Source organism: Sinocyclocheilus anshuiensis, unplaced genomic scaffold (genome assembly GCF_001515605.1).
Source record: "Sinocyclocheilus anshuiensis isolate Anshui unplaced genomic scaffold, SAMN03320099.WGS_v1.1 scaffold423, whole genome shotgun sequence".
Taxonomy (NCBI): Eukaryota; Metazoa; Chordata; class Actinopteri; order Cypriniformes; family Cyprinidae; genus Sinocyclocheilus; species Sinocyclocheilus anshuiensis.
This window is the reverse complement of record NW_015549610.1, coordinates 155056-165571: the sequence shown is the minus strand read 5'-3', so window position 1 is coordinate 165571 and position 10516 is coordinate 155056. Positions and strand designations below refer to the sequence as shown.

The following is a 10516-nucleotide window of genomic DNA, read 5'->3' as shown; positions in this document are numbered from 1 at the left end:
GCTTTATATTATATTATATTATATTATATTATATTATATTATATTATATTATATATAGCAAAACACATACAAGGCTTATATACAAATGTAATAATATTATATAACAAAACACATACAAGGCTTATATGCAAATATAGTAATATTATATAATAATTGTTATATAATAATATTATAAGACTTGTATACATTTATTAAATTGATAAATAAATAAGTGGTCCACCATACAGTAACTTTATGTGAGGAACTGACTGAAAGTTAAACTTGACAACTGTGTAAGTGAATGAATCACTCTTTTCAACAAAGTGAATGTTTAACAAGACTGATTTCTGTATGAATTCAATGACTGATCTGGTCACGGTGGTTTTTTAGTTAACAGCTCAGTGGACGGTAGGATTATCACTGAATAAAGGGTTAAATTTCAGCCCGTTTCTGTTGAGAACTATTGAATGGTAAAATTGCAATTTTATGTTTTTTTTTGGTGTGATTTTTTTATTTATTCATTTATTTTGTGTGTGTGTGTGTTTTTGTGTTCTTGGAGCTTAACAGCCAGTCAGTCATATGAGATTGGGATGACACGACAGTGAGTAAAAGATTTTTTGGGTGAACTCTCCTTTTAATGAAGAGGAGCGGTGTTTTAACATATATCAGCAATATTTTACTTATATTGCATATGTGTTCATGTGCATTAAATGAACTACAAATTGGATGAAGGGGTTTGTAGGGTGCTGTCGTCTCAAGACACAGTCGTCTAACCAAATGTTTAAAATTGGTAAACTGCATCATGTCCAGTCGTTGTACAGTTTTTTTTTCTCACCACAGGCATTTGGATAAGTTGAACTTTGGCAGTGTACACTTCGATTTTAAAATCCACTTAAAATGCAGCTTGATTTAACGATAAAGACTGATGAATTTCATTTTAAAGCACAGAGAGTGCAATTAAACTATGTGTTGGTGTGTGTTTATACAGCGTACTAGTGTTTAGGAAATTGTACGTTTGTAACATGTTAAACAATGCATTGCTCTATTCAATGTAATGGGACAGAAGTATGTCTCTAGTCTTTCCACAGCATTCCTTTCCTTATTATCTAACCAAAACAGCCAATATCTAGACATACAGCTGCCAAAGGGAACAATATGCCTGCCGAGAACCGGACACAAATAGAGTCAGTGCCTCGCAACTAAAAGCTCCATAGCCACACCCTACACTTTGTGGTAGACCAGTGTTTATTGGATGTTATTTTATTCTGGGTTTTTTCTTGCTCTCAATTCCTCTATTTCATCATTAAGAGACTGGATAGATGAGTAACTAAGACCATGTACCCCACAGATCTATGTAACTGCACAGAATATGATGTTACAGGAGTTACAATCAGAGAGAATGGCCCTGTGAAAACCCCTGAGGCCAGCGTTTTCATTTAAGATGTTTTATTCAAGTTCTTGTGTCTAAAGCTCTATCCAGATAAGACTAGTTTTGTGTTTCTCAGAGTGATGCCTGCAAGTGAAAATTGACATTTATATACACTGTTCTTCAAAAGTTTGGGATCAGTAAGATTTTTTTTTTTAAAGAAATAAATTATTTTATTCAGCAAAAGTGACAGTGAAGACATTTATAATGTCACAAAACACTCCTATTTCAAATAAATGCTTTTCATTTGAACTTTCTATTCGTCAAAGAATCAGAAAAAAAAATATATTAAGCAACTGTTTTTAACATTTATATAAATAAGAAATGTTTGTTGTTGTTGTTGTTGTTATGTTATCTGGAGTAATGACTACTAAAAATTAAGATTTGCCTTCACCTAAATAAATTACATTTTGAAATATACTAAAATAGAAAACAGTTATTATAAGTTGTAATATTATTTCACAATAATTCCGTTTTTACTATATTTTTATCAAAAAATGCAGCCTTGTTGATCATAAGAGACTTCTTTTAAAAAAAATGTAATTTCTGCCAGTTTTTTTAAATAATTTTCTTCAACCTAAGAGCACTTGACATCTCATAACATTCACATCCAGACAATAGATTCTAATCCAAACTGGTATATGAAATTACACATATCCTCCATTATTAATTTCAACCTAAACATTGTCTACAAAAATAATCCCATCCAAATAGGGCTTATATGAAGAATGTGTGAAAGAGCCAATTCAAGCCGTGCTACTACTGTCTGATTGCAGGGTTGGCAGCAGGTCAGATGTACACCTACCCAGCACGTTGCTGGAGAAAGAAGAGGCGACTTCACCCGCCACTTGACCCCCAGCTTCGCCTTTGTGAACTTCGACTCGGTGAGATCATGGTTGTGGCTAATTGTGTGTTTTCTCTCAAGCTTACATTTTGGTTTTGAATTCTTTCTTGCTGCTCTTTTCTCTCTCCATCCTTGCTTCTTTGCTGTAAGGTCATTCAGAGGCTGTAGAACTGGCCCATCTGGGTCTCATTATCCTTCTCTGTGTCTGTGTGTGCCCTGACCGGGCCCCTTTAATCATTTGGCCATGCAGCATTAGAATGTAAGTCTTGGGGACTGGTGGAGGGCTACAGAAGGGCTTGAAGAACTCGATAAGGGCACACAAAGGCCTGTCTGTGTCAACAAAAAAGCCACTCTATTATTTTCTTAGCTGTCCCTGGAAATACAATAGCAGTAAAGCAATATAAGAAACGCTGACCTTCACTTGGAGCTCAGCCAGCATGAGTTCAGCAAAAACTGTGAATAAAACTGATTCAGGCCTTAAGTAAAGTGTGATTGCTTTCCAATATGCAGATATCAGAAGAAGGATTTGAATTACAAAATAACTCCTACCAAGTGTCATGCAGGATCCGCAATTAACCCCTCAAAAGCACAGCACACCTCAAGTCACACGAATTTCATGGGAAATTCCTGAGAATTTTGATGAATATTTAAGATGCATTGTAGTCTACTCTTAGGGATAGTTCATGCACAAATGAAGGTTTTGTCATTATTTACTCACCCTCATTGCTGTATGACTCTCTTTCTTCTGTGTCCTTCTTCTGAGATTTTGAAGAATATACACTAATGTGTGAATGTTTGGGATCGCTAAGATATTTTCATGTTTTTGAAAGTCTCTTATGCTCACGGAGGCTGTATGTATTTGCTTAAAAATACAGTTAAAAACAGTAATATTATTAAATATTACAATTGAAAAGAAATGTTTTCTATTTTAATATAGTTTAAAATATAATTTGTTTCTGTAATGGCACAGTTGAATTTTCAGCAGTCATTACTCCAGTCTTCAGTGTCAAATAATCCTTTTGAAATCATTCTTCTAATATGTGCTCAAAAAGCTTTTTTATTATCATTTTCAACAGTTAATATTTTTGTGGAAACCATGATAGATATTTTTCAGGATTCTTTGACGAGTAGAAAGTTAAAAAGAACAGCATTTATTTGAAATACAGTATCTTTTGTAACATTATAAATGTCTTTACTGTCACGTTTGATCAATTTAATGCATCCTTGCTGAATAAAAGCATTGATTTCTTTAAAAGAAAAAAAAAAAGTACTGACCCCAAACCGCAATTATCGGGACTGGAGCTTAAATTCAAGCTTCAAAAAAGATGTAAAAACAGCATAAAAGTAGTCTCTGCACTAAACGCCATGTTGCACAGAAGAAAGTCAGTCAAACGGCTTTGGAACAACATGAATATAAGTAAATAATAACATAATTTTTGAGTGAACTAGCCCTTTAAGTTATGTGTTTTCCAGAGTCCTGGAATCGTAATATTTACACTATAGCGAGGCATAATTCTGCTCTGTTACAGCAGGACATCGTTCCTACGCTTCCTGTCTGAAATGTGTTTGTGTTGTACATTTCTGGGTGCTCAGCCACTGTAAACAGGTTTGGTGTCCAATATCCCATCCAAGCCTGGTTCCTAACGACAAGCAAGCAAGCTCAATTCCAATGTAAATCTTCATATGCTGTCTTTTTCTCCACAGCAGATATGGCATGTAGAACAGCCTCTAATTCAATAAACTGATTCAATCAGGCTGTTTTGTCTGCTATATAATCACGCCACTATGACAACACCAAATAGCTGCATCTCAGTAAACTGATATATTCATTATGCCCTACAGCTGCCATGTGAAACGGACTCCTCAGAGTGATCTCGCTAAATTCTTAATTAAAAGCAGTACGTAGTCTTTCCAGTCAGCGCATGCCTTTTCGGTGCCAATCTCATGATTTAATGGCATGCATAAATATTGCAGTGCTGTATTATATTGCGATGATTAAGACCTTATGATTTGTGTCTGTAGACATCAACCTCTCTTAGCCTGTTGTTCATGATTGGCGGCTGGAAACGGGGGATGGGCGGCTGCAATCAGCCCCTGACTGGCAGTCTGCGCTATTTTCAGCTCCTCTCCCAGGGGAAGAGTGTGTCTCGGCTCAATCAGACACAAAGAGAATAAAGACAAGGACAGAGATTCATAAAAACATTCTCAATCATGTACACACATACTGAGTAGGAGCATCTTACAGCAAACACATGATATGGCCATCAGAAACCACAGCTTCTGGGAACACTTTATCTCCACCGATGCAGATTATAGATCAGAAAACAATTCAAATGTTATGACAGACCTAAGGGTGTGTTTTAATCCACTTCTTAGTTTACCAATAAGTGCACTTCTCAGAGAGTCATCCATTTCTAAGGCTCTCCATTGTCAAAATGGTTCCATTGCACCGAAACGTTCACTCCCTACCCAGAATGCACGGTAACAACCAGTGAACATCAGATGTTCCTCATGTGCTGTAAAGACAAAGAAGACAAAAAAAAATGTATAAAGAAATTAATATATTTATTAGGCCAGCAATAAATACAGTATCAATGTTACAAAAATTATATTTCAAATAAACACTGTTCTTTTGCACATCCTATTCATTAAAGAATCTTAAGAATATCAGTTTCCTCAAACATATTAAGCAGAACAACTGTTTTCAATTATTATAATAATAAGAAATTTTCTGAAGACTGATATAATGGCTGCTAAAAATTCAACTTTGCCATCATAAGAATATATTACATTTGAAAATATATTGAAATAGAAAAGTTATTTTCAATTGTAATAATAATTCACATTATTACTGATTTACTGTATTGTTAATTTTAAAAAATGCTGCCGTCTTAAATATTGTGAATTTGTTCAAAAACAACAACAACAAAAAAAATCTTACTGTCCCCAAAACGTTTTAACAGTAGTAGCCTATATGTATATTTTTTCCTAAGGTACTACTGATATTTATATTGTATATTGTAAGTATTTTGTGTCTTGCTTTATTAGAATTGTTTTATGTTTGAAAGGTAATATATGCATACATAATCAGTTTTGCTTGATTAACAAAAATACAAGACAAGCACATACTTCATAATGGCACTGTGCATTTAAACAGCTAACAACAAATGCATGATGCATATCCTCTTTATTTTTATTATTCATAAGAAAATAGCTTACTTCCATGTTGCAAAATAAGATGGATATAGCAATGTTGAAAATATCAGATTCAGCTATGTTTGAATGCATGATTTTGCTGTTATGCCATATGTAAATGAGTCACAAATGTCCAAATTCTTAGTGGATCCAGGCCATTGCTAGTGCTCGATAATATTTTTATGATATACCAATTCACATCATAAAGATATAGGGAGGGAAATGAGACACAGCTTTCTCCCGCCTTCTTCTCCATATACACACATCCTCCATTTTATCTTCAGCACCTGGAGCTTCTCACCTTTAATGAGCCTTGAAAAGCTATCCACCCTATAAAAACATATTGATGGCTGGTGTGTCCAAGAAATCTACCCAAACTTATGGTGGAAAGCACACACACACACAAAATCTGTCTGCCTGTGTGAAACCGATGCCTTCATGAAGTGACTTCAGAAAAGTGATTCAATGCACTGTGTCTCTAGCTGATTGTACCTCTTATTTACAGTAGATATACAGTGGGGTCCATAATCTGGGAAAAAAATCTGGAATTTTAAGCTGAAATAAACCTGGAAATAATAAGAAACATATAGAAACACAGAAATACTACATACTAAGTAATAAAAAGTTACACTACTATTACATTTTAAATAGGGTAACTTGTAATCTGTAACCTATTACATTTCCAAAGTAACCTTCCCAACACTGTAAATAATGTATTACAATTTTATAACACACATTTTCACAAAATATTATGCAAGTAATATAATTTGCCTCAGACTTTTGGACCTCATTTTTATGGATGAGAGGTTCAAAGAAGCTGCTTCTACTGGCTGTTTACCAGACATTCTCATTTTCTACTTCTTTCGTTTTTATGTTTAGAGGCTGAGCTGATGGCCAAGAGAGAAGCCCCAGCGACGGAGGCCACGGCCCTGGAGGCACTGTTACGAGGTGATGGGATCTTGGACAAGAGGAACAATAACGCCAAAGAGGAAGAGACACTACTGGAAATCCAGGTATCACATCCAGCTCCAGTTGGTTTGGACATGCACGATAATGTATTAAGAGTCAGTGTCAGACTTACAGAGTGGTTTTCAATCGCTGGGTCACGAACCAAAAATAGGTTGTAGCTCTGTTCTGAAAGATTCACAGACAGCAAGGGGAAAAAAACAATAATATACAAATAATAAAATGTAACTAACTATATAATCATGAATAATTAGGATTTTTCAGGCAAAATAAATAGGCCTATCAGCTTTTAAAAGTGTAAAATACCTCCAACTTATAATAATACCCTCCAGTACCTTATTGTTGTGTAGAACTCTACAGTGTTTTGGTGAAAATACATTTCATTCATTTGGTAAAATGGCTAATACTAATCAATAAATTGGCTGTTGTTAATGTGCATCGAAGACTGAAACGGAAGAGAAGAAATAGTTGAATAAAGTCGTTATTTTTGTTCTCTTTTGCGTGCAAAATGTATTGTCGTAGCTCGAAAATATCTAATCGATTTTGGAATGACATGAGGGTGTGTAATGACAGAATTTTCATTTTTGGGTAAACTATGCCTTTAATGCTTGATATAAATATATTTCAGTTACTTTTATTTGATAAATAATCATTTTGGTTTTGGTTGGTGTGCCACTTGACATCTAATGTAAAAATATATCATAAAACTTGCATGGGGAAACCGTACCTCTCAAACTTCTAGCACCATGGAAAGTTTCTTTACTAGCTGCATTACTGTATGGTTCAAAAATACTACCAAACCCAACAGAGATGCTTTGCAAAATTTTAAGGTGATGGCACAGAGCATTTTAAGATGCAATCTTCCATCAGTCAGCGATATCCACCATTCACTGTTGCTGTAAAGCCCAATCCATCATCTGAGACCCCATCCACCCCAGCCGCAAGCTGTTTTGCTTCCTACCTTCTGGCAAACAATAAATACCGCATTATTAGGGCAAGGACCACTAGACTCGAAAAAATACAAACTGAAGCATGCTTTCTACACAATGCACTTCACATTACTATATATTTTCACAATATCACACAAGCAAGAGAGATGTTGTACCCAAATATTATATTCAAGAAAATGCACGACTGCGAGTATAATCTTGTTTTCATACAATAGCTGAATAGAAGTTAATATTAAGTTAACTTGCTTTTAAACCCAATTGTGCCAGTTACATTATCTGTTTATGCTTTCAAGCAAAGCCACAGGAGAAGCAACACACAGTAGGTGCGGTTTCATTCCTGAATGAATCAGCATCTTTGAATGAATCGGTTGAATTAATCATTCAATGACCCACTTATAAAAACAATTCACTTTTAGTGTTTCTTATACTATGTTGCTACGAAATGCCAGCGTTTTAAGGACCCCATTGACCATATATGCCAATAAATTTCTCCGCTCTCTATATGCACACTATTGTCTTTTCTTGTGCAGTGCATTGATCTTAGTCATCTAATCGCTTACCCCAACTTTCTTCATTCTCTGCAGAGGGTGCTTGAGGCAGATGAAAATGGGGATGGTTTCCATGACGATGAAGATTTTGAAGTGGACACACCAAAGAGGAAGCATCGAAACAAAGGCAGGGTGAGTGATGAGCATGACTCATCAAAGTCTGTGGATGGTGTGAAGGAAAAAGGGTGAGAGCAAGAAAAAGAGAGCTTGAGACAGGGTGGACTGACACGGGAGAGGGAAATAAAACATGAAAAAGGAAAACTTGTGTTGATCTCTCTGACTTATGGTGTGTGCAGAGACTAAGAAAAGATGAATGAGAAATTATCTAAACAAAAAGAAAGTGATTATATAATGTCTGTTATTTAGGGTCGAGGCTCTGGGCGCAGGCGAACAGAAGCAGTGGCCAACGACGATCAGGATAAACCCTACGTGTGTGACAGTAAGTGTCAATTTCATTGCTTTCATATGCAACCTTTGTGCCTTAAAGTCTAAGCAACTTGAAATAGATATCATTTTGTATACATTTGAACTGCAGAGAAAGAGAAAAACTAATTAGGAAAAAAATTATTTGTAACCTAATTTGGCATTATGTATTTGTGTCCAAAAGTCTGAGGCTTTTCAAAAACTGATTTTTTTTTACTTATATAAAAAAAAAAAATGAATTCAGAGGAAATTTAAAAAAGAAAAAAAATTATTAGAAATATTTACTATTAATCAAATGAGCAAACTTCTGACATTCTTTACCTTTTTTCACTTAAATTAATTGAAATGCACATAATGTAATTTGTATTTAATTATTTTTAATTGTTATAAAAATGTGATATAAAAGTAGACAGAGACCCTAGAGGATTTTTGGACCCCACTGAATATTAGTATAAATTAGTAGGTTTATAATTGTAGTGTTTATTTTTTATTCCACACTGCTGTCAAATAAAATAATGAATGTTTATTGTCTCTGACCTCTGTTTTAATCATGGGATTTGAACTATTTTGCATATACTGTTGTTGACTTCATTTTTCATATCTTTCATTTTTTTCATATGGTATCTGCCTGTGTTTCTCATCTTGGCATGGTGGCCTGTTATAATATCAAAAGCATGTGACTACCCGAGGAGATACTAGAGCTACTTTGGGTTCCAGAGGCCTCTTTGAATGTAACTTACTTCCTGTATTTTTTTTTCTGTCTCCTCTTTTGCGTTGTGTCTCCTCTGTTTCAGACAGATACAAACAAAAGCATAACTCAAAAACCACTGACTCAGGTATTCAGCCATGTTGCCATCTTCCTCTTGTTCGGACATGTGGGCTATGCTAATGACAAGGCTAAACACTTAATGCTCATGGCGGGGAGGGATTATTAACATAAATTGTCTGGTTCAGTCTTTTCTCTGTAGCTGCTGCTAATATTTCATGCTGCTTGGCCAAAGCTATCACACATGGCTAACAACACTGCTGCTAAAATAGCAAAGATTGAACATGTAGCCTTTTCATTGCCGCATCTACAGTAGATTGCAGGTCCTGTTCTTGGTCAAATCTGCTGCATTGCTGGAATGATTGACTCTGGATGTGCACTTTGCTGAAATGAAATGCATGTAGTTGCTTCCCTTTTCCATACTATACGCAGTGGTGGACAGTAACGGAGTAGCTTTACTTCGTTACCTTTAAAACACTTTTTTCTTACTGGTGAAAATCAGATGGTCAAATCTGTTTTCTCTCAGGTACATCGCAGTGTAAGCTTCACAGTGAACATTACTACATCACTCTCGTCAACGTAGTCCATACGAAACAACAAAACTATATCTTGACTCCATATAGTGGTTGTTTTGGGAAAATCCCAGGTATTTTGAGCAGTAGGATTATAAAATGTATGTGCTAATATAAAATTAAATTAAGTAGCCTATATAAAATTGCTAAATAAATCTATCAGTACTTTTTTACTTAAGTACATAAAAAATTGAGTACTTTTGTACTTTCACTCGAGTAAAATTGAAAAAGGAGTACTTTTACTTTTACTGGAGTAATATTTTATTATACGTATCTGTACTTTTACTCAAGTACTTGATTTGTGTACTTCGTCCACCACTGACTATACGTTATGCTTTAATAATTCCTGTGTCCATCTATATGATTCAGCAGTCTGTACAAAATAACATCTGTTACATCAAATATATACTAGTAAAGTAAATTTTCCACAGAATACCATGAATACCATTTTAACAAATATGTTTATAGTCATTTATAATCACATTAAATGAAGACATATTACTGACCAATAAAATCTCACTACCCCTTGAAAAAGTAGTACATGCTAAAGTAAATTTTTAGCATACTTATTAAATAATATACTTTACTTGAGAAATGAATGTTAAATGTAGGACATACGTAAATTGTATTTTAATTGCAATTAAAATAAATATGCATTATAGTTTCATAATTTTATATGCTTAAAATATGTGCTTTAGTATGTTCGTCAGCACATAAAACTAAGTGTACTTTTTTAGAGCATGACAAAAATGATAAAACAAAGATTTAAAATGTACTTAAAAGTAAAACTTGATTTGAAAATTACAAAATGCTCTTTTTAAGTGTGTTAAGAAACAGTCATGAAGGT

The 10516-nt window shown here is 34.4% G+C and overlaps 1 protein-coding gene across 4 annotated transcripts in view; it reads left to right on the top strand.

Annotated features, from left to right (window-relative positions):
- Positions 1–10516, top strand: part of LOC107659173 (zinc finger protein DPF3) — a 40081-nt gene that overhangs the window by 10057 nt on the left and 19508 nt on the right. For 3 of the 4 annotated variants that reach the window (XR_001630883.1, XM_016448016.1, XM_016448018.1), the window contains exons 3-7: positions 2182–2289; positions 6324–6457; positions 7945–8040; positions 8275–8347; positions 9126–9167. Coding sequence is in view for 3 of the 4 variants with exons in the window: in XM_016448016.1 (XP_016303502.1) it covers positions 2182–2289; positions 6324–6457; positions 7945–8040; positions 8275–8347; positions 9126–9167 (453 nt within the window). In the remaining variant the exon portion in view is untranslated. The remainder of the gene's footprint in view (positions 1–2181; positions 2290–6323; positions 6458–7944; positions 8041–8274; positions 8348–9125; positions 9168–10516) is intronic. The other variant, XM_016448017.1, reaches the window with a different exon arrangement.